At 40.0% G+C, this 24,492-nt stretch overlaps 1 protein-coding gene and 1 long non-coding RNA gene across 2 annotated transcripts; one reads left to right on the top strand and one right to left on the bottom strand.

The window, feature by feature from the left end:
* Nucleotides 1-3,099: 3,099 nt before the first annotated feature.
* LOC311285817 (uncharacterized protein) lies at nt 3,100-24,374 on the top strand. Its single transcript, XM_084401620.1, has 5 exons — nt 3,100-3,251; nt 3,600-4,040; nt 4,120-4,229; nt 4,556-4,659; nt 23,765-24,374. Exons 1-5 carry the CDS (start codon nt 3,143-3,145, stop codon nt 23,895-23,897), a joined length of 897 nt encoding a protein of 298 aa, XP_084257746.1. The 5' UTR covers nt 3,100-3,142; the 3' UTR covers nt 23,898-24,374.
* Nucleotides 11,098-14,807, bottom strand: LOC311285831. The gene is made up of 5 exons (XR_014626440.1): nt 14,668-14,807; nt 13,362-13,472; nt 12,846-13,111; nt 11,895-11,955; nt 11,098-11,725 (listed from the first exon to the last, which is right to left on the bottom strand). It is a non-coding gene; the product is annotated as an uncharacterized lncRNA (long non-coding RNA).
* Nucleotides 24,375-24,492: the final 118 nt, after the last annotated feature.

Raw genomic sequence — 24,492 nt, 5'->3', positions numbered from 1 at the left:
AAAACCTGACACACAGCAAAATCCCCAGAGTTAAATTAACTCTGTTCAGAGAACATTTGGTCCCTCTCTAAAGAGAGTTAAAATAACTCTGAAACAGAGTTAAAGTTAATGAGATACTTAAGTGATTAATTAAGTGATGATTGGGCATTGATGATGAACACCTGCTGTCAACAAGTTCTCAGCAGAGGAGGATTAAACAACTCCACAAACAGCATTACCAGCTTCACTTATTACTAACCAGACTGACTTTATTTCTGTCAGACGTCTACAGAAGGTCTTATTGAGAATTAACAGAGGTTTAGATGTTGACGATTTATTGAAAATGTATGATCACCATTATGGTGATGAGTGTTTCCTTCAGTTGGGCAGTTTGACTCTTTTTGAGTGTTTGTGGTTTTTGTAACAGTTTTTACCATAACATGTAATTTGTTGCAAAGAAAGCCAGACGCAAAAATGGTCAGGTGATATAGTTTTCAACAACAAAAAAATAGAAACATGCACCTATCTCATCAGTGGTTATTTGATGATAATAGATTATACTCACCAACAATTCTCTCTTGCCACAGATTGGACATTCAATTTTGTATTTTTAAAATACATAGAGGGGAATTTTTTTTAAAGACACAGATGTCATGAATCAGCATATGAATCTCAACAATGGTGACATTTTTCATGCCGCAATGCATCCTGGGAGCCATGCGTTTTATACTATTGTGGCTCCCAGCATGCATTGCAGCATGAAGCATGTCACCATTGTTGAGATTCATATGCTGATTCATGACGTATGTGTCTTTAAAAAAAAAATCACCTCTATGTATTTTAAAAACCAAAATTCAGAGTCTGATCTGTGGCAAGAGAGAATTGTTAGTGAATATAATCTATTACCATCAAATAACCACTTTTGGACAGTGATGAGATAAGTGCCTTATTATACTTTTTGTTGTTGAAAACTGTATCACCTGCTCATCTTTGTTTCTGGCTTTCTTTGTAACAAATTACATGTTTTGGTAAAAACTGTTACAAAAACCACAGTCTTGTAAAAAAAAAAAGCCAAGAGTCAAACTGCCCAACTAAAGGAAACACTTATCGACATAATGGTGAACAAAGATTTTCAATAAATCGTCAACATCTAAACCTGTTAATTCTCAAAAAAACCTTCTGTAGACGTATGGCACCAATTAAGTCAATCTGGTTAGTAATAAGTGAAGCTGGTAATGCTGTTTGTGGAGTTGTTTAATCCTCCTCTGCTGAGATCTTCACAGATTTAATGTCTTTTGTCTTCATTTGATTTCATCTTGTGTTTCTCTTTTTCTCTGTTCTTATTGAATCTCTTTCATTCAGTGATTCTGCTTGTTGACAGCAGGTGTTCATCATTAATGCCCAATCATCACTTAATTAATCACTTAAGTATCTCATTAACTTTAACTCTGATTCAGAGTTATTTTAACTCTCTTTAGAGAGGGACCAAATGTTCTCTGAGCAGAGTTAATTTTACTCTGGGGATTTTCCTGTGCAGCCTCTGCTAGAAATCTCATAATGGGCCGTGGTTGGATCTTCCATCAGGACAATGGTCCAAAACAAACATCAAAATCAACACAAAAATGTGTAACTGAGCGCAAAATGAAGCTTCTGCCATGACCGTCCCAGTTCCCTGACCTGATGAGTGGAGTGAACTGAAGAGAAGAAGCACCAGCATGAACTTTGGAATCTGAAGGATCTGGAGAGATTCTGTATGGAGGAATGATCTCTGATCTCTTGTTAGGTGTTCTCCAAACTCATCAGGCATTATAGGAGAAGACTCAGATCTGTTATCTTGGCAAAAGGAGGTTGCAAAAATTTAATAACAGGGTGCCAACAATTATGGCCAGCGTGTTTTGGAGAAAAACATTTATTTTATAATGTGATTTACCCCCACTTTCAGTTCTTTTACTTCAATGAAAGGTTAGATTTTTGTGAATTTTTTGAATGAAAGATCAAAAGGATAAACAATGCAGATTTATTTTTTACAGCCATTTTTTATCATATTTATCAGGGGTGCCATCAATTTTGACCACCACTGTATTGCTTGTGTTGTTTCTCATTTTGTACACTCTCAGAAAATAAAGTACATAATTGTACCTTTAGGGGTACAATGGCTTGTCACTGGGGCTGTACCCTCAAGGGTACAATATTGTACCCTTGTGATTTGTACCTTAAGAGACCAATCTTGTACCTGTGGTGACAATTTTGTACCTTTATTTAACAATACAAAAATGGACCCTTCAAAAATGGTACAAAATTGACTTTGACAGGGTACAATCGTTGACAACAATGAGATATATATATATATAGATATGTAATATATATATATATAATATATATATATATATATTACACACACACTGAATTAAAATCAGAATTTATTAAATCCTTTTCATTTTCACATTTTCCAACATTTCATTTTAAACTCAATGTCTAACTGTGACATATAAATTATTATCATCCGAGTAAATGTCATTTGCCTGAAAGTCCATTTCATGTCCTTTCATCTCGACAACGGTTACTTCTATGCCTGCTTCTGATATTTTCTGAAGCACCTTCTCGGTTGAAAGTCCTGTAAGAACCATGAGTCATGAGAATATGACTTCTTCTCCACCGATGGCCAAAAGAAAGAAAGACCGCAAACTGGACATTCTTTTAAATTGAGATTCAAGCAGCCAATCAGGGCTGGCTCTATAGTTGTTTTCTGCCAAATTAATAAATAGAAATATAATTATTATTATTGCTTGGTTGCTGAATAAAACTGTACGGGTCTGTTATTGTCACGTTTGGTTTGGTCACGTATTTTATTTCTGTAACACAATTCCGCTGAAGTCAAGTTGACAGTTATAAGTTAAAAAGGGCGTCCAAATAATTTAAAATTTCATACATAATTATTCAGGTTTTGGCTCAAAGGTGAACCAAATGACCAAAGTGGAATGGAAATGAGGACTGAAAATCCAGTCCTGAACAACGAGAATGATCTGCCATGCTCACATGTGATAAAAGGGATCATGTGAAAAACGGGGCCACTTCCCGTTTAGTGTTAGCATATTTAAAAGAAACCATGACTATCATTCAACCACATCTCATCTGTGAACACTTGCTGTCATAAGAGTGAATAATGGAATTAGAGGACATTTATGAAAATGTTGAAAATGATAATATTAAGGACACAACTGGACCTCAAACACAGGATCACAGCCAGGACGAAGGAAAAGATGGAAAGTGCAGTAAGTAGAAAGTTTCATTTGAAGAAGAAATGATGTTGTTATTTTTTGAGGAAATGAGAAATGTTACTTATAAAGTTAATCTTTTTTAAAGAACAATGTGTTCATGTTTCTGCATTTTACGGTATGTATTAACATGAAGTTATTTTATTTAACTTTTCAACATGTTTTCTTATTTGAATATTTTACTGTAGATATTCCGTTATCATTATCAAAGAATAAACGTTTTTGTTAAAAAGGCCTGTTTATTGTCTAAAGATAAAGGTGGATTTATTTGAGCCTATATTTCTAACAATATGAATTCTAAGTGAATGGTTGTTAACTGATGTGTGTGTGTTTTGTCTCTGTCAGGAGGACGCAGGTGTTTGGTGTTGATGACAGTGTGTCTCGGGCTCATTTGTGTTCTTCTGCTGGTCTTCATCACACTGTACATCACCATCACAACAGAGAGAGACCTGTTAAAGAGTTACAAGAACACAGTTGAAGAGTTCAATCACACTATCATCAGCTTACAGGGCAATTACACTGATCTAATGACTGAAAAAGACCAACTGAAGAACAACTTCAACTCTTTGAGTCAGAAGAAACTGGAGTTAGAGACCAGAGTCAACGATCTCAGCGCTGAGAAAAGCCAGTTACAGAGAAGTATTGATGCTTTGAGTCAGAAGAAACTGGAGTTAGAGACCAGAGTCAATGATCTCAGCGCTGAGAAAAGCCAGTTACAGAGAAGTTTTGATTCTTTGAGTCAGAAACTGGAGTTAGAGACTGAAATAAGGAAGTTATATGAACTAGGTCAGTACAAATGGATTAATATGTATATTTGCACTTTACAACACAATTAATAAATGTAATTGTTTATGTTTATTGAAAGGAAAAGACAGGTTTTTCATATTCGATGAGTTGAAGAGCTGGTCTGAGAGCAGGCAGTTCTGCAGAGATCGAGGAGCTGATCTGGCCATTATCAACACTGAAGAGAAACAGGTGAGTTCAGTGGCAAATATATCTTGTTTACGGTAATTCTGTTGTGAACGAACATACTTAAATATATTTTGTCATACGTACAAACAAACAACAGTAATTTAAAAAGTCACACCAGAGTCTAATGTTTTAACACTGCTTGGAAAATAAATGCTACAATGATATAACAAACATCTTTCATATTTTTTATGTTCTTGCTGTTGAATATTAATTTTGAATGCTGGTAATTGTCTTTGTCTTCTGTCCGACTAGATGAAGATCTAAAATGTAATGTTGATTCTCGCTCTTTAATATATATATATATATATATTTTTTTTTTTCACATACAGAAGTTCATATCTTCATTAGTAAAGGAGAGAGTGTGGATTGGTTTGTCTGACATTGAGACTGAGGGGATCATGAAATGGGTGGATAATTCACCACTGAAACAAGGGTAAGTGATAAAACACTCACATAAATCCACTGTGGATATATTTTAAACATACTGTAAAAAATTGCGCTGTAAAATAACGGTAATCTACTGGCAGCTGTGGTTGCCTTCATTGACTCCTTCATTGCTCCCATCATGCATTGCAGTATGAATAAATTATGATATGAATTGTCTTAGTAATATTCTTTTTGTCACCATTGTTGAGAATCATACACTGAATCTTGATGTCTGTGTGTGCCTTAAAGAAATATTTTGTTTTATTTTTTATATCAGAACAACTTTTAAGAAATCATTTGGATTATATTGAAAAATCTGGACCTTATTCTGTAGAATCACTGTGATGCTGTAATGACCAATATACATTTAAGTCAGTGATTAGGCTCTAAATGAGTTCAGTGATTCAGGTCTAATGATGATTATATTAAAATATAAGCAACACCACCTGTTCACCTTTTCTCTTTGTTCATCTGGTTGTTATAACTCAGTTACAGCAGCCAAACAAAATCTAAAGTTAAATGTTTAAAGGTCAACTGCCCAACTAAATCAAACATTGATCTCCATAATGGTGACTAAATTGTGGTTTTTTTCCTTCAGTGATTCTGCTTGTTAACATCAGGTGTCTTCAATAATGGTCAATCATCACTCAATCAATCACTTAATTAGCTCATTAACTTCAACACTCTTGAGTGTTAATTTTACACTCATATTTGAACACTTTAACACTCTTGAGTCTGGAGCCAAATAAACTCCCAGTTGATTTAACACTGGAGTTTTTGCTGTGCAGCTGATTTCACTAATTAGTTCTCTCTCCTGTCTGAATAAGCAAATCCAGGTGATTGGAACAAAATAGTGAGGAGGACTTTTACTTTCTGAACCTGGACTTTCCACCTCTGTAATGCAGTGGTTAATTAACTGATGATTGAGCATTAGTGATGAACACCTGGGGCCTGTACCATGAAGCCGGTTTAGGTGGCTAGCCAGTTATGTTTCAGTTTATTTTCCACCAACCCTGGGTTTTAGGTACTATGAAAGTAGCTTGGCTTTAATCGGTGTTCGTTGCCATGGTATCTTACGCTGCACGGCTAACCTGCTCCGGGGCAGGTTATGTTCTGGATTCAAGATCTCAGACTGAAGTTTGACCAATCAGCTGAGAGCAAAGAAACATATAGGTGACGTAACTTATTCCAAGTGTCGCTATGACTTCACCTTTTCTTCCAAATCAAGTAAAAATCAAATAAAAAAAGAGTTCTCTTACGAGAGTCCTCTCGTACTGCGTTTTTGTAAAAACGCTACGGGAAAAACTTTTTTCACGAAATACTGAAGCAAAAAATTATCCTTAATTTTCATACATGTAAAGCGCGTTGCAGCAGTACTCAGCTATGGCGAGACGGCTTGCTCGCTCATTGGCTGCTCTGCAGCAACTGCATAAGCCTATCGAGCGAGGCCTGAGGTGATGTCAGGCCAATGAGGGCCCTCCTTGCCATTTCCCGCCGAGACGGGTGTGGCTAACCTCTATATAAGGAGCTTGAAAAGGCTGATTCACTTGATTTTTCATCTCTTCAGCGAAGCTCACGCATCGTTGCATCACGAGAGGAAGCAAGCGTCGTCTGAGTGTAAGCACCTCAGCGGGACGAGCCATCCTGAAGCTGCTGGCCAACGCCGCCTTCCACTGCCGTACCTGCTGCGCTTTCCGGCGCCATATCCTTCTCTATATGCTGTGTTTTAAGTGTATGTACCTTACACTAAAAGAGCCGGGCGTCTTTTTCAAGACGCCCTCCCTTTCCTAGAGGATCTCGCAGCTCTCGCGCTCGCTGGCGGCGACTGCCCCCACTCCGAGCCAATTGCATATGGTGACTCTGAGGACTCACCTGGCATCCTTCTCCGTGGCTGCTCCTCCTGGAAGCGGACGGTCGGGGTTAGTTTTCTTTACGTTACAAGAAAAACTACCCTGCCTCTGCGCGTCATTCACCGGCGAAAGGAGAAAAGTGTGTTCGTTGTGTACTGGCCTCTTTTCTCTTACATTTCCCAGTTCCCTGTCGGCGACTGGAAATGTCATTTGCAGCAAGCGTACGCCTGCTAGCAAACGCTGAAGAATGTTGACGCTCAACGCATCCAAAAACCTGTATCCCCCTGTGGCTCAGTGGTTGAATGATAGGTTTTTCGCATGGTCGACCGGGGTTCGATTCCCGGTCTGGCTGCATATAATTATGCCGCTAATGCTTTGCTCTGTCAGTCCCCTGAGGGCGACTGCAGAGGTGCATTTTTGCAGCCAGCAAGCGCGTGGTACCCGCTTGCCTGCAACCGAATACCGTTTCTACGGTTCCCGTGCGTCACTGGCGAAAAGAGAATGGAGTGCTTTAGCCCCGCTGAGACCGGGCGTTATCCTCTCTTCTCACATTCTGGCACTTTTCAGGCGTCTGAAAATGTCAGTATTGCATGTTGTGCTACACGCATGCCTGCAAATGAACGCTAGTGTGTTTAATACTCGCGATAACTGAAAGCCTATGTGTCTTCCTCTGTGGTCCAGTGGTAGATTCATATCCTTTCGCGCAGTCGACCTGGGTTCGGTTCCCGGGTCTGCCGGCTGAAAAATGTATGCCGTCACATACAATTTGCTCTGTCAGTCCCCTGGAAGGCGACAGCAGATGTGAATTTTTGCAGCCGACGAGCACGTGGTATAACCCGTGCCCGTTTGCCTGCACACAAAAACCGTTCTACTAAATGGCTTCCGCCACTGTTGCTGAGAGGCATCTATGGCTGACGCTCACGGAGATGGCTGATTCCGAGCGCACCGCGTTTCTCGACGCCCCGCTGTCTTCCGCTGGCCTTTTCGGATCTTCTCTCTCCGAGTTCGTGGAGAGATTTACCGAAGCCCAGAAAGCGTCTCAAGCCTTCAAGCACTTCCTCCCGAAGCGCTCCGGTTCTGCAGCGAGTCGTGAAAACAGACTCCGCGGAGCTCTCAGCCTCAGCCCCCGCCTTCGGCCGCATCTTCACAGCAGCGACAGCAGCGCAGCTCGAGGTCCCACTCTCACTCTACCAACCGACGCCCCGCTCAGCGCGGGCCGCGGCCGAGGATTGTGGTAAAGCCGGAAGCCCCGAAGAAGTCCTAGCACGCCTAGGAAAGCGCAGGTGTGTGAGTCCCGTTGCGGCCGGTCTCTCACCCAAGCGCGCCGCTGTTTCAGTCCCAAGACTTGCGATTGTTCCAGCGTTTTCTGCAAGACGCAAGCCCGCACAGTTGCCCGCTTGCCTGCACACAAAAGCCGTTTTCACGGCTACCCAGATATATCCCGAAAAGAGTGTATTTTCTGGTGTCCCGGCCACGGCCGATGGTGCTATAAATGTAGTGTCGATGCCCACTCCTCAGTGCCCATCCCTACACACAAGCACAGCCCTACACTTAGGGCTCGCGCACATAAAATCGACTCAGGTCGATTGCGCTTCCAATATAGTGAAAGTGCCCACTTCCCAGTGCCCACAAACACTATGTCTCACAGACCACAGGCTCTCTGTAAAAACGAGACCTGTGCGCGCTCGCTCTGCTCAGGCAGGCAGCCAAAGCAGTGAATGTGCCCGCTTCCCGCCCACATTTACTCGCAGACATGAGTCCCGCGAGACTCTCTCAGCCCTCACTCACTCAGTTAAGCACTGTAGTAAGGTCGTGGACGAGCGCTCTGCCCGCTGTAATAAGCGCGCCCCCCACCTTGAATGCCACAGGCATAACGCCTATGTTATTGCGCCCCGAAGCACCTCTGCCGCACGGCGAACAGAGCGCGCTTCGCATCCAGCCCTTAGCCAGCCATGCAGAAGCATGGGCAGCGCTTCCAGGGGTTTCGGACTGGGTGCTGGGCATTATAAAGAGAGGCTTCTCGCTATAGTTTTGTCGACGCCCTCCCCGCTTCACAGCGCGCGTCGAAACTACGGTGATTTTAGAAGTAGCACACCTACTTCGCGCCGAAATATCAAAACTGATAAGCAAAGGGGCGATAGAGCATGTACCCCTAGCTCAAAGCGAAGGGGGGCTATACAGCAGATACTTTCTAGTCCCCAAAAAGGACAGTGGTATCAGACCCATACTGGATCTAAGACGGCTGAACAAAGCATTAGTGAAACGCAGTTTCAAAATGCTCACGACCAGGAAAATCCTCGCGCATGTTCGCCGAGGAGACTGGTTCATGTCAATAGATCTGAAGGACGCGTATTTTCAAATACAGATAGCGTCACATCACAGGCGATACTTGAGATTCGCCTTCGAGGGTCAGACATACCAGTATACAGTCCTGCCGTTCGGCTTGTCCCTGGCACCTCGTACATTTACGAAATGCATGGACGCCCCTCTCAGACTCAGAGGCATGCGAGTGCTGAGCTATTTGGATGACTGGCTGATCCTAGCTCAATCACGATCACAGCTTGTGGAGCACAGAACCATTTTACTCGATCACCTCGAGAATCTTGGTATCACGGTCAATTGGACGAAGAGTTCACTGAACCCCAGTCAAACGATTTCGTTTCTGGGTACCATTCTGGACTCACAGTCTATTACAGCGCGGCTGTCGCCACAGCGCGTGCTGCACATTCAGCGCGCGGCGAGATCCTTCTGCTGCGGCGCCACTACCCCACTCAGGACGTTTCAAAGGATGCTAGGTCTCATGGCCTCAGCATCACCAGTTCTTCAGCTGGGCTTGCTCCGCATGCGCCCTCTGCAGTTCTGGTTGAAAGTGCGAGTACCGCGCGGAGCGTGGGTGTCCGGCCGGTTACGTCTCAAGGTCAATCAGAGCTGTGTGACAGCCCTGATACCCTGGGTTGGCGGACGACTGGTACCGATCAGGTGTAAGCCTGGGGACTTCCTCGGGAGTGAGGATGGTGTCGACAGACGCATCCACCTCGGGATGGGGAGCGCTGCTCGAGGGCAGACCGTTCTTCGGCCTGTGGTCGGAACGAGAAAAGCTCCAACACATCAACTGCCTGGAAATGCTGGCAGTGCACAACGCGCTGACGCGTTTTTGTCCCCAAATCAAGGACCAACACGTCGTAGTCCGTTCGGACAACACGGCCGTGGTGTCCTATATATAAATCGCCAGGGCGGTCTGAGATCCACATCCCTGTACAGGCTGGTGAAACGCCTCCTAATATGGGCTCAGCACAATTTGCGCTCGCTGAGAGCAGTGCATGTGCCTGGGCTCCAGAATGTGGGCCCAGACAGACTGTCCAGGAACAACATTCCCCTGGGCGAATGGTCTCTACACCCACAAACAGTCCGGCTGTTGTGGGAGAGATTCGGCAGAGCGGAGGTGGACCTATTCGCGCCCCGCGAAAACGCTCATTGCCCCGTGATCTTTTCCAAGAACGACAGCGCGCTGTCCCAGATGTGGCCGCGCTGCCCGCTATATGCTTTTCCCCCCGTCTCCCTCCTGCCACAGGTGTTAGAGCGGGTCAGGGAAACAGAATGCCCAGTGCTACTTGTAGCACCGTTCTGGAAGAACCAAGCATGGTTTCCAGCCCTGATGCAGCTAGCAGACATCGCTCCATGGCCAGTGCCATTGAGGAGAGATCTCCTCTCGCAGGTGCTGTGGTCCCTTCATGTGTGGGCGCCCATGGATATCCGTTGACCTCGCAGAGGGAGTGATAAATACCATCTCTCAGGCCAGAGCACCGTCGACTCGGCGGCTTTATGCCTCAAAGTGGTCGGTCTTCTCCGGCTGGTGTACAGCTCGGAGCCTATCACCTCTCGATTGTGAGGTGACGGAGGTTCTCTCCTTCCTACAGGAGCTGTTGGATAAGGGGAGATCCCCTTCCACGCTCAAAGTTTATGTGGCGGCTATTACAGCGTTCTCTGGAACAACGCTGGGTCAGTCACTAGGAAGGAACGATTTAGTCATCCGCTTCCTCAGGGGAGCTAGGAGGCTGAATCCACCCAGACCTCCTTCAGTCCCTATGTGGGACCTTTCTACGGTTTTGGCAGCCATGAAAGGTGCCCCTTTCGAGCCTATCCAATCTATTAGCCTCAGACATTTGTCTTTCAAAACAGTGTTTTTGACGGCTCTCGCTTCGGTGAAGCGCATAGGCGACCTGCACGCGCTCTCCGTGAGCCCAGCGTGCTTAGAGTTTGGACCTAATGACTCTAAAGTCATACTCAAACCTAAGCATGCACTGTAAAAAATTCTGCTGTGATTTTACAGTAAATTACTGGCTACTAATTGCATTACTTTCACAGTAATTTACAGTAAGAAATTTAATGTAAATTATAGTAAAATTACACTTGTGTACAGTGATTTCACAGTTAATTATATCACATTATTACTGTAATTTCACAGTGATTTATTGTGTTTCGGCTGTAAAAGTAATGCAATTAGTAGCCAGTAATTAACTGTAAAGTTACAATTAAATACAGCAATGCAATGTGATCACAGAAAAGTAGTAATAAAAAAAACAAGATTAAACAATGCTTTCCTCAATTGTTTTATTTTTTACAATTGATACAATAATATCACAACAAACATGTTGCATTAAGCTGTTAGGACTACATCCCAAACTCTAACTTGACTGACACTATTCTCAGAACACAGATTCTAATTCTAATTCTTCCAAATGCAATGACACAAGAACTGGTAAAGGTGAATGTGTATGTATGTTGAATGCATGTTGGCTTGTGAATGTGTGTTTTACCTTATGAATGTGCACAGGTCAGGTAATGGGTAAGGACCCAAAAAACAAAACTGTTTATTCATTTATACTGGCAGCGACCCCAGAAGGATGAGGCAGATTAAGTGTGAGAGCAGGCAGGAGTAGGCAATGAGATTATCAGTCCAATAAACACAGGGAAAATCCAAAACAATAGCCAGGTAGAAGGTCTCAACCATAAGGGCAGTCCAAAATATTCAGTGGCAATATGGCAGGTGAAAATGAAGAGAGGCAACAATGACTGGAGCAAATGGAAAAAAAGCACAAAATCTGCTTTGCCATCCATTCAAAATCCACAAGTTTTCGCAATAGAGAACAAACTTGCTGATCGATGCCACCCTGCTTCTTTTTGGATTTAGATCCTGTATCAAGGTTGATGCCCAGGAAGCACCTAAGACGACAAGTAAAAAAGTTACATTTCAGAGTCTGATAGATTCCCTATTTATTTTTATAAATTTGAAAAAGCAGTCTAACTTCACAATATATTTTACAGTGATTATTTTTCAATAATCCATTACGTTTTTCCACATTTGCTGATCACAACAGCACATGCAAAATACCTTAGGTAAGAGGTGCTGGTCCTGTTGCTGGGACAGATATCCAGGAACAGGAATGAGCACCCTTTAACATAAGGCATTTTAAAAATAGTCTTAATGTTATGGACAGAAAAACAAGAGTCATGATATAGAGTGAAATAGGATTATTAAACTTCAAAAAGTGATAGTTTAATTAAAGAAATGCAATGCACGCTTGCAAAAGCGTAACGTAATGCGATTACAAGACACGTGACCAGGTGCACATCACAGAGCGATGGAAAAGGTGAGCGTTTGCAGTTAAAAACTACATAATTATCGTTTTGTTTATAAAAATGATCAATCGTTTCAGATCAGAAGACTTTTATTTGTCGACTAGAATCGTGTGGATTATTTTGATGCAGCCTAAATATGCATTTTGGACCAGCTGAATTTTAAGCTGCAGATAAATAGTCACAAATGTTAAAATGTCATTCACAGAAATAAAATGACAGACACAAACTTGTACTCTTTCATTCACATTCCCAGTATACACTCAATTAGGCACTTCCAGCTTCTCAAATCTGCCATTTCAAATTGCCGCGCCTATCTCTCTTACTGCCACTGAGTTTGAAAATGCAAAAGTTAGTTACGCATCTAATATATCGCAAAAAAAGTTGCAAAAGTCAATGTGTGAAGATTTGATATTGCAATGGCAGATTTGAGAAGTGCTTAATTGAGGTTGTGCTGCGAATGTGAATGAAAGAATACAAGTTTGTGTCTGTCATTGTATTTCTGTGAATGACTTTTACATTTGTAACTATCTGCAGCTTAAAATTCAGAATGCATGTTTGTGACTATTTTCTGCAAGTGCTGATCTCAACATTCAACAAGTTTTCACATTGGAGATGTGAGTGTAAATTTTAGTGTACAAGTACAAATATTAATTGTACAAGTTCTCAAATTCACATCTAATCTCGAGTTTTGCTACTCTTTTACCTTCATAAGATCACGCTGGCAATTGGTGGGAGAGGAGTTGAAGCTGGCCGTTGGGTCTGTGTGGAGGACTGGTCTGGTTCTCGTGGATCTGATCCGATGACTGTGCCGATGACTGTTGTGTCAACAAGGTCTTGACAGGCGTTTGTTTCTAGGTCTCGTCTAGTTGTCATGGTCTCTTCTGACATTCAGGGCTCACTGTGTTCATCTTAGGGTGCAGGTCCAGCATCTGATCTGGATACGGACTAGATCCGGCTGACAACAGTAACCTCGGGATAAGAATGAGACAGAGAGACTAACATTAGCAAAAATGCCATTGTTCATTGTTATGAGAAGTGTTTCCGGTTCTGGTTGAGCTAATTTATGCGGCCTAACAATCCTTTTTGAATTATATAGGATTATAGGGATTTTAATGATATAAATGTATTATGTTTATGCTAGGTTAGAGAGGTGTGTTTTTAATATAGATTTAAACTGCCAGAGTGTGTCTGCCTCCTGATCAACACTAGGAAGACTTACCTTGTGTCTGCTCCTCGATCTACTGCCAGTTAGACGGCTGGATCCACCAGTCCATGATCCCTCGACCTCCATTTCAGCAGCATTAGCTGTCAGGGTTTCTCTGAACTGCATCTTTTAAATAAAGGAATACATATTGTGAAGTCATTATTAAATCTTAAGCATTCGTTTTTTATGTGCATAGGTTTGATAAATGTTGTTGTCAGAGTTCACGCAGCAGTATATGCAAAATATCGGTAACAGTTTACAATAAGGTCTCATTTGTTAACATTAATGTGTTAACTAATATTACCAATACATTTGTTACAGTATTTGTTAACATTAGTTAATACAAATACAACTGTTCAATGTTTGTTCTTGTAGTTCACAGTGCTAATGTTAACAAATACTGTTTTATTTTAAATGTCAAAATGAAAATGAACTAAGATTAATACATTTTGAAGTATTACGCATGGTTACTCTGTTAACTAATGTTGAAAACTAATATTAACAAATAAAACCTTATTATAAAGTGTAACCAAGACTGCAAAAACTGTTGGTGTCAGATTCCAAACAGTGCGATCAGATAAACATCAATTAAGTTAGTATGTTCGCTCATAATCATCATATATCCCCACTGCAGTAAAATGTTAAACCATTTTAATCGCAATATACAGTGATATATACTCTTTCATTTTTTCTTTCACTCTAAAGTGCACCTGCTCTAAAGCAAATTACGTTGACGTTAACGTAACATTCAATAACAAAAGTCGAGCAAAAGACAAAGAATTAATAAGCTGCACTTATCTATAACGCTTTCCCGTTTCGGAGCTCCCCACAGAAGTGTTAGCTACAACAAAATAAGTCTTTTTTAATTTCAGATTGTACATATAATGAGTTGTCTCCGCGGGTGTTATGCAGCAGCGTGGTGGTCAGTGTAGTAGTTCGATTCACAAGTAAATGACTCTTTTGAAATGTTAGTGAATCAAATCTATGCACCGAAAGCATAGTCCGACTACATGATTCGATAATCACTCGTTGAAAAAGACGAAATAACTGACTAAATTTTAGCAAACAAAATGGAATATAACTACTAAATATAATTTCATTAGCCAACATTACAGTGCACTGGATCCAGCTCAGCAGTTTTTCTAATAAAACAAATACACAATCATCCTAAAATGAAACCGTAACGTTAGGCCTTTTTATCAACACTCCGTATCTCCGCGACCGAATGGGTATTCTGATGTTACGAAGGCCTAATTACCATCGCAAACCATCTCAATTAAAACATCAAACAATAGAACAATAAATGAATTAAATTACTTACCCGTTTTTTTCAGCTGAATGATTCCTCTCGGAAACGAAATGGTCTGCGACGCGTCTGTTGGATCATCCTCAGGATTTAACCGCCAAAATCTTTTTTTTCAGTTTTTTCGTGGCCCGCTTGTGACAAAACGAACTCGGGTCGAAGGTACACACAGCTACACCGAGTATGGACCTGACACCATTACAACTGATTTCAGCCGAGGCTCAGGCTGGCCCATACAGAAAAAGCCGTTGGCCCAACTGTGCTTGCTATCTGGGTGGGGTCTTCGTTCTCAGCTGAACAGCCTATTTTTTTTACAGTAATTTGCTGTCATATCACAGCAGATAGTAAAAAGTCAGTGAGCGAATCCACATTACTGTGAAATTACAATTGTTTACAGTAAATCAATTAAAACAGTATTTTACTGTAAAAAACACAGTTAAATATTGTGAAAGTCTGGAAATATTTTACAGTGTGGCTATGTGCCAAAGTCCCTCAACACGCCGTTTCGGGCTCAGGTTATCTCCCTGTCTGCCCTGCCGGGATCAAGTGAGGAAGGGGACTCAAGTTTTCTTTGCCCCATTAGGGCTTTAAGAGCTTACGTGTCCCGCTCTGCTGTCTTCAGACAGACTGAGCAGCTCTTTGTCTCGTTCAGCAGGTGAACTATATTAATTAAAGCAGCACTGGCCTTGTACGGCATAATATTTTTTAACTTTTACAATGTAAAGCAAATAATTTCTAAAAAGTTTCTCTTACATAAAAAGGAGACACACAGACATCAATAATCAGCCTGTGAATCTCAACAATGGTGACATTTATAAAGCATGTTGCAGTGCATTCTGGGTTCCACCAATCAAAACTCATTCATGGCTCCCATCATGCATTGCTGCATGAATAAATAATGAGCTTATGTTCAGAGGTGATCTGTTCGTCACCATTGCTGAGATTCATACGCAAAATCTTGATGTGTGTTTGTGCCAAAAAAAAAAAAAAAATATATATATATATATATTTTATTATTGATTTGATCATTTGGATTTCATTGAAAAGGCTAAAAATATTATACTGCTGTAATTAATAAAGTTAACTTAACTCATAAATTGGACTCTATATGAGGTTCAGTGATTCAGGTCAAATTATTGTGAAATAATGATTATGTTAAATCACAACCAACACCATCAGATCACCTTTTATATTTGTTCATCTGGCTGTTATAACTCATGTACAGCAGCCAAACAAAACTTAAAGTAAATGATTTAAGGGTCAAGAGCCCAACTAAAACACACACTGATCTCCACAATGGTGACTTTAATTATGGTTTTCTCCTTCAGTGATTCTGCTTGTTAACACCAGGTGTCTTCAATGTTGGCAATACAAGATATTTTGTAAATTTTACTCATTTTAAATGGTTAACTTTTAAGGAATTAATTTGATTAATTATTACTCAATTCTAATTTGTTAAATTTAATTAATAATATTGCTTGTAATCTGTTGCCTCATTTTTATTAGTTAGATATCAATAAAATCAACGTATTCTTTTTTACAGTGTAGGACTTGTTGTATTATAATATAAGCCATTTAATTTAACAGCATGAAAATAATGTTTTTTAAAATTAATACAGGATTTTAAAAACATTAAATGCATTAAACTCTACATTATTACTTAGCTATCAAGAATCAGTGTATGACTCTCAACAATGGTGACAATCAATGAAATGCTTCATGCCGCAGTGCATGCTGGGTACCACCAATCAAAACTCACCCATATCTCCCAGCATGCATTGCGGCTTTAATAAATTATGCAGCTGGAGTTGATCTGATTATCTGGATATTTTGTTTGATTGTCACCATTGTTGAGATTCATACACTGTTTCTTGATGTCTGTGTGTGTCTAAGTAATGCCATAGATGACAGGGTTTTGTGCACTAAATAGTTTTTAAAAACTAAGTACATTATTTGATAAACAACACTGCTAGATATGCTGTAGAATCTAATTACTTCTATCATGAATAAAACCGCTTTTAAACCACAAGTCCTATTCACCTTATTTTCGAACGCGGAAGTAAATATGGGTCCAGTTTCCGGTTTTTGTGCGGCACTTCCGTTTCCTCGCTTCTCTGGGCTAACTAACGATATCGATTGCGAAGGATTATGCAGAGTTGACAGAAAAATGTTACACATGCCGTAGCAGATGAATACAACAAAGAACTAAAGCCCCGCCTCACCCAGGTCGGGTACTGGACCTGGTTGAAAACACTCATGCATCTAGCTGGCAGATTGCCAAAACTTCGCCGGCGCCTTCAGCACCGCCCTAAACACGGTCGAGCCAACGCTGGACTAAGTTAATATATCTATGGAGGTAGGCTATTTTGTCATGTCAAATGTATTAATAATGTCATCAGAATGCAACCAAAGCACATGATAGCAATAAGTAGATCATAGATGGCTATAAATAATTATAAATCATACAAAATAAATGCCATGATGACTAGATTTTATACAGGGGTTACTATAATGATTTTGTTTCTCCTTGGAGTTTTTATTGAGACTTCATAGCCCAGCCACTTTTCTGGTATCGGGTGGTCTTCTGTAGGTCTTGTGTTCACGAAATGAAAAGAACAAACATACGGTCGTTTCTTCAAATGGGAATCTTCTTCAAATGCGTCTCAGGGAAAATGCGTGCATGCTAGAAATAGAATCGATGCCTATTTTTCACGCGACACGCAAGCGTTTCGGAAGCGTTTCCAGGCAAAATAGAATAGGAAAATATGTTTGTATGTCATTTTGATATGAATACATATTAATGACATTTTGATGTTTGAATTTAGGTTTTGACATAAATGCAGATATAGCCTAAATGTAAAAAAATATATATATATTATTGATTTTCAAATATTGCACCTGTCAATACAGAACGAAATATTCTGTAGCCTATTTTGCCGTCAATACTGCCGACGTTGTGTTTGCTGCTATATATTTATGTTTAACATTAAGTGCCTTCCACAACTCTCTCCCCATATGTCGAATATATCACCAATGAGGCTTATCATGTCACCTAGCAGCAGCAACGCCTCGTCAGAGACGTTTCTGGTGTGCAAAGACATAGAAAACACCACGCAACAGAAACGCCACGCAGCCAGTGTGTCGCCGGTCGTATAGGGCGCCTGATTATTAAAATGTCAATAATTCGATGATTAAAACACTCCTGCTCCAAGTAAATCTTTCTTTTGTGCCAGTTATTATGACAACCTCTAACTGCACAAACAATCCCGGTCTTCCTCGAAGCCATAACGATGAGTTTGTTGTTACGAACAATGCTCGCCAGTGACCGGAAGTGCCTTACCGGAAGTCTCGCACAAAATACCGTCAACTGGCTGCGTCCGTATTTCCGTTAAAAATAAGGTGAATATAATCAGAACATTAGACACTGAATAAGATCAGGGCTTCAGGCAATTACATGATGATATCATCAATAAACAGCCAACATCTCCTGATCTCAGTTTCTCAGGGCTTTTTTAGCTACAACAGTTGTGCTTTATAAACACACAATTATAGCAGCCAGAGAAATTTTTATATTAAAGAGTAAAGGGTCAAGTGCACAACTAAAGCAAACGCTAACCACCATCATGGTGACTTTAAAATACAAAATATGATTTCATTAAACTGGAAATTAAATAAAGTACATCTGGTTAGTTTAAGTGAAGCTGGTAATAAGTGTACGGCCATGCATTTCACCTTTTTGTTTGGCAAAATGACATCAGCAGAGGTCAAAATCTTGACATCAAATTGACATCGACACTTTGACGTCAATTTGACTTTCATTTTTGACCAATTTCTTGACGTAATTTTGACATCAATTTGATGTCATATTGATGTTAAATTGACATCAAATGCCCACTGGGTAGGGAATAGAGCTGGTAAGTCCCGCCCATCCGAAAACCCCCAAGTGGACTACATGTCGCCTATGTGACGTCAGCCCTTAACACATTTTCCCTCCACTTGTCAAATCACGGTGCTAACGCTGCGATAATCTATGGAGACAGATCGAGATGCCTGTGTGTTTTGTACCCAAATGTCACCATTCAAACCAGATGGGGTGTTCTTTCTTCAGATTCCCGTCTGATGTAAAAACTAGCAGCGAAGAGTTGTGCTCTCACACAAAGTCTAACCGTATCAAACTTCTACCTGCTAAATTGTAGCATTCTTGACACGAAAAATTATATAAAAAATTCACAGACAACATATGTTCACATTCATGGCAAAATTCAAACGGGACCAGAAAATAATTATCTTCTCACATTCACTTGCATTGACGATTTTTCAACCTAGAGGTCCAGTGGGGTTAGCGGAAGGGGTGGGACTTACCAGCTCTATAGTGAATGAGGGTATGGGACACAGACTCTGAGAGTCGACTTTGAGCGCTGTTCATTTTAGTTTAGTTTATTTATTTATTCCAACAGGGACAATGTGCAAAAAACATTAATTAAAGATGCTTTGCACCAGATTTAGCTTAAGCTAGTTTCCATCCGCAGTCCCCGAGCAGGTGAATTACAATACAAAATATACAATATAAAATGTAATTAGTCACTCAAATACAACTACTAATTCCTTCATTCAACCATTCCCCATTACAACCATCAGTCCAAGTAAATCATACCAAAATTACTACAATAAAACATCACTAAAAGTCATATTTAAATACACAGTTATCTATGCTGACACGACTGGTTTTCCAATAGCACTTTCACAGTATATTCCTGTAGGCTACTTTCTCGAAAACAGCAAATATCACCCAGTCAACACTTTGATCTCACAGTGATGTCACCATGTGGTCACACCGTCAGCAATCTGAGTTCACAGTGATCTAAAAGTGTAACCTCACAGCGCTCTCACTGTGTGCTCAAACTGTGACCACAATACCCACATAGCAACATTGTGTCGGCCCAGATCCGGCCCACATCTGGCACACGTGGAAAGATGATCTGGCCCACATGCAGCGTGGAATTACGGCACTTGGGTGGGCCACTCCTGTTTGCCAAATCTGGGCCACAAGCAGGCCATAGCAATGCCACATGTCAGCCAAGAGCAAAGAAATAAACCAGAACTGGACCTTATCTGAGCCACAAAATCTGTGTATATTAAATATGAAGTCATCTCAGCCTGTTAACAAAAAGAATCACTGAAAGAAAGAAGAGAACAGAAAAAAGAGACGAGCAGAAGCACAAGAACTACAACTGACTTCAGCCACAGCCTCAGATGAAATCAACTGAAGAGAAAAGACATTAAATCTGTGAAGATCTCAGCAGAGGAGGATTAAAAAACTCCACAAACAGCATTACCAGCTTCACTTATTACTAACCAGACTGACTTTATTTCTGTCAGAAGTCTACAAAAGTTTTTATTGAGAATTAACAGGTTTATTTAACTCTAATGTTTCATTTGAAGTCACCATAACAGTGATTAGTGTTTCCATTAGTTGGGCTCTTAACTCGTATTATATCTTTTATCTTTTTTGGCAGCTGTGACAGTGTGTTTGTCAAACACATTTGCAGCAGCAAAGAAAGCTAAAGTGAAACGAGATCAGGTGATGATGGTTACCTGTTGATGGTTTTATAATCATCATGAAGTAACCTGTTTCACTGAGGTAATTTGAATCTAACAATTGTGTTATACCAACAATCTAACAATTGTGTTGTTACTGCAGCATGAGTTCCAGCAATATTATAACAATCAATTAGAAGATTTTAACAAACATGAGCACGAAAAATTACTGTTCGATAACAAACACAGACATCAATAATCAATGTATGAATCTCAACAATGGTGACAATCTAAAGTACCTTGCTGCAATGCATGCTGGGTACCATCATTGTACAAAACTCCCAGCATGCATTGCAACATGAATAAATTATGCAGTTGAATTGTCCTATTATTTTAATTCTAAATATGTGCTTTTATTTTTCGCTGTTGTTTTTTTTTTTTGTGACATTTAGTAGCTTTTCAGTGATGTTATGAATTAATCTGTTTATCTAAAAAACATATATATATTGTCACCCTTGTTGAGATTCATGTGCTGATTTTTGATATCTCTGTGTGTCACGGTGGATTCATTTTTCATGTTTGTTATAATCTTCTAACTGATTGTTATAATATTGCTGGAACTCACGCTGCAGTAACACAGGGTTTGTAATGAGAATATATTATTGGTACAACACAGTTGTTAGATTCAAATTACCTCAGTGAAGCAGTCTATTTCATGATGATTATAAAACCATCAACAGTTAACCATCATCACCTGATCTCGTTTCACTTTAACTTTCTTTGCTGCTGCAAATGTGTTTGACAAACACACTGTCACAGCTGCCAAAAAATATAATAAGAGTTAAGAGCCCAACTAATGGAAACACTAATCACTGTTATGGTGACTTCAAATGAAACACATTAGAGTTAAACACCTGTTAATTCTCAATAAAAACTTTTGTAGATGTCTGACAGAAATAAAGTCAGTCTGGTTAGTAATAAGTGAAGCTGGTAATGCTGTTTGTGGAGTTGTTTAATGAAGTTGGAGCCTGACATCAAATGTTTAGACGTCAACCTAATTTTCATTTTCAACTAAAATGTTCAAATCCATTAACATTTATAGCTGGGGTGACCTCATATTGTGGCCATAAAATGAGCACACAGCGAGTGCGCTGTGAGGTTACACTTTTAGCTCACTGTGAACTCACATTGTGGTCATATGGAGAGATCACTGTGAGATCAACGTGTTGACTGGGCACCCAGAATGCATTTTTTTTTCTACAATATATTGCTGCTTTAAAGGAACACTGTGTAGCTTTTCAACCTTCATAATATATTTCCAAGACCCTTGTGATGGTACATCGACTTACAATAGGTTGAATGACACGTCTGCCATAGCCTGACGGGGTCTGTATCGCTTTTACTGGCACTATGTAACTTCGGTGTTCGGGTAGTAACCCGAGCACAAAAAGAACTACAAAATTCGACTGCTTTACGGCATACGTCACTCCCCCCACCACTTCCTCAAATTTGGACGTGAGCGTTTACAGTGCGTGCAGAATTATTAGGCACGCTGATTTTCTGATCATATTTTATTTCCAGGAATATTTTAACCAATTCCAAACCATATTAATCTTAATAACTACTATTAATTTTGTACTTAATCATTTATAAGTGATATATAATTGTTCATGAAGGCTGGAAATGAAAAATGTCTTATTTTCAGGTGTGCAGAATTATTAGGCAAGTTTTCTATTACAGATAAAATAAGCCAAAAAAGAGATTTAGCAAAGACTGAAAAGTCAAAAATTATTAAATCCCCATGAGAAGAATGCAATACTAATGCAATATTAGAGATTGCAGTTAAGGCATGACCCTTGGACAGTGAAATGCTCATTGGGTCAGCAGGGTCAGACAAAAACAGGTGGAGAAGAAAAGACACATGTTAACTGCAAAAGAATGAAGAATTAAGGTGAAGAATTAAATGTGAAACCATCAGGAACCCTTTAGTCTTCAGCGCCACCATTTTCCAGAACTGCAGCCTACCTGGAGTCTCCAGAAGAGCAAGGTGTCAGGGTCTCAGAGACTTGGGTTAAGCAAAGAATCCTAAAAAATGACCCCCTCTTAATAAGAATCACAAGCTGAAGTGTTATAATATACATGAAGACTGTTTTTTTATAGGCTTTATAGACAGGCAGATTGAGAGTGACTCTTGAAGGACCAGCACCACATCCTCTTCTACCACTATTTGAAGAATTCATCTTCTAGAATGCGTTTTAATAAGTTTTGGGAGTTTATTTTTAGTCCATCTCCTACCCTGAAGTCCGTTTTGCAGAGACTTGTGAAACGTGTGAGAGCGAGTTATAGGCTATATGTTATTGCCAGATATGACGACGCTACTGGAACATGCATCACCGCAGCTGAGCATCGATTCATCAAGCCAACGTGCAAACTATCGCAAATCAAAGTGAAAGTAAGTCGCAGACGCTTAACACACAATCATCATCATTAAAAGTAAAGAAACGAAGTGATCTTACCAGGGCTGTTGCCGCTCTCTCTTATTGCGGTCTTTGATTTTGAAATTTTAGCTGATGATCAATAAAATGCAGTTCATATCTGTTGCTTTCGGTGACGTGCACTCCATTAAATATGCATATAGCGCGGGAATTGAAGATCGGATTTAAATCCGTTTCGCAAAAACACATTTATGTGACCAGGTGTAAATGGAATCGTTTTGATAAATCAGATAGCTATCCGATCTGAGAAAACGCATGAAGTGGCCAGTAAATAAATCTCTTATTTGTAAACTTGTTTGCATTCTATGTTGTATGTTGTTGCGCTTGCTTGTAGTATGCCATTTTTTTTTACATGCTGTTCATTCATCCATTGCTGATAATTAGACCAGTCCAATAATTTCCACACATGTCTAGCTAGCTTTCGATTATCAGAGCTGTTGACAGACTTACAAACACTCGTTTCTCTTACGTGTTTTTTGCGTTATGTTTTATTGCCTAGCTTGCCTCACTAGTTTGCCAGCTGAACTCAGGTGTTGTGAGGTGTAGGCCTATTTATCATGTAGTCCTGAGGGATATCAGACGACGCTGTTGACGTTGATTCTTGCGATTATCATGAGAACAGTTTTCAATATCTCACATAAATATCAGGACATAAATAAGCCTAACGTAGAGGTTGTAAATAAACGAGCACAATTTGCAAACTATTATGATAAATTGCAATAATCATGTCTTCGGAGTCTATGTGTGCCTGTTCCATGCCCGACGCAGGTACCGGTGTACAGGGTGGGAGGTAGGGGGGGTGGAGGGGTATTTACGACAGTGCAAGTATTCCACAGCTACTCTAGGGGTCGCTGTTTGACAAAAACACAATTTCTCCACAGTGTGCTTTTAATGGAAACATTATGTTACTGTAAAAATGTGGCCATTTTTTTTATAGCAAATGTTTATAGTGTGAGGCTTCCTCAAACACCACAGCCAAAATTGTATTTATATATATATATATAAAAAAACCTTCTCTATTTTACTTTTTTGCACTTTCACTTTTGCTCTAGCTTCTGTAATAAGCTTACACTATTATTCAGGTTTTGGTATGAAGAAGAGCCAAATAATGCAGGTGGAGACGAGGACTGTGTTGAACGGATTCCTTCAGACTCCATCCAGAACTGGAATGATCTCTCATGCTCTCAGAAGAGGAAAGGGTTGTGTGAGAAATAGGGTTCATCCCGTCTTCTCATGTTTTTAATTGTATTATTTTATGGAATCATCACTCTTATTATTAATTTTTGATTACGGTTCCTGTCTTTTAAACAGTCTGCTACTGTAATTTTATTAAGTAACTGCTTTCATGATATCAGTTTCTTTTTATACTATTTTGTAACATGGAAATTTATATAATAGAAAAGTACAACATCAGCGGGGTGAACAGGGTAATCTGGGACTAGTGTGGCACACTTTTCTCCATCACAAGCAGATCTATGCCAACATGACCTTCTTCTGGCTGTTATCATGCGTCTCATTTGCTGTCTGAAGCTCTGAGGTGAAAATCACAGTAAAATATAAACGTTTAAAGTCTCCCAGATTGCCCTGATTCATCAGTTATTCTGATGAGTGTCTGTGAAACTTCTTTTGATGTTGGTTTTGTTTTGAATTTGTTTTATTTCTTTCGCTTTTAATAAAATGGTCAATAACTATTATTATTATAGTAAATGTATTTCTGTATTCTTGTGTTTCTGCTTTATTGCACTATGGCTATATTTTCTCCAGTCCAGCAGGGGCAGCAGAGAGCAGGTTTATCACACTGAAGTGATCA

The sequence above is a fragment of the Rutilus rutilus genome (assembly GCF_951802725.1).
Source record: "Rutilus rutilus genome assembly, chromosome: 2".
Lineage (NCBI taxonomy): Eukaryota > Metazoa > Chordata > Actinopteri > Cypriniformes > Leuciscidae > Rutilus > Rutilus rutilus.
The sequence above is the reverse complement of the archived record's forward strand: the minus strand, read 5'-3'. Positions and strand labels throughout refer to the sequence as shown.

Excerpts from the sequence above, each read along its gene's own strand:
- LOC311285817 (XM_084401620.1), top strand. The coding sequence starts at position 3,143 with ATGGAATTAGAGGACATTTATGAAAATGTTGAAAATGATAATATTAAG. Across the intron at positions 4,230-4,555 it reads TCAACACTGAAGAGAAACAG|AAGTTCATATCTTCATTAGT; the intron begins GTGAGTTCAGTG and ends TTTCACATACAG. Across the intron at positions 4,660-23,764 it reads AATTCACCACTGAAACAAGG|GTTTTGGTATGAAGAAGAGC; the intron begins GTAAGTGATAAA and ends ACTATTATTCAG.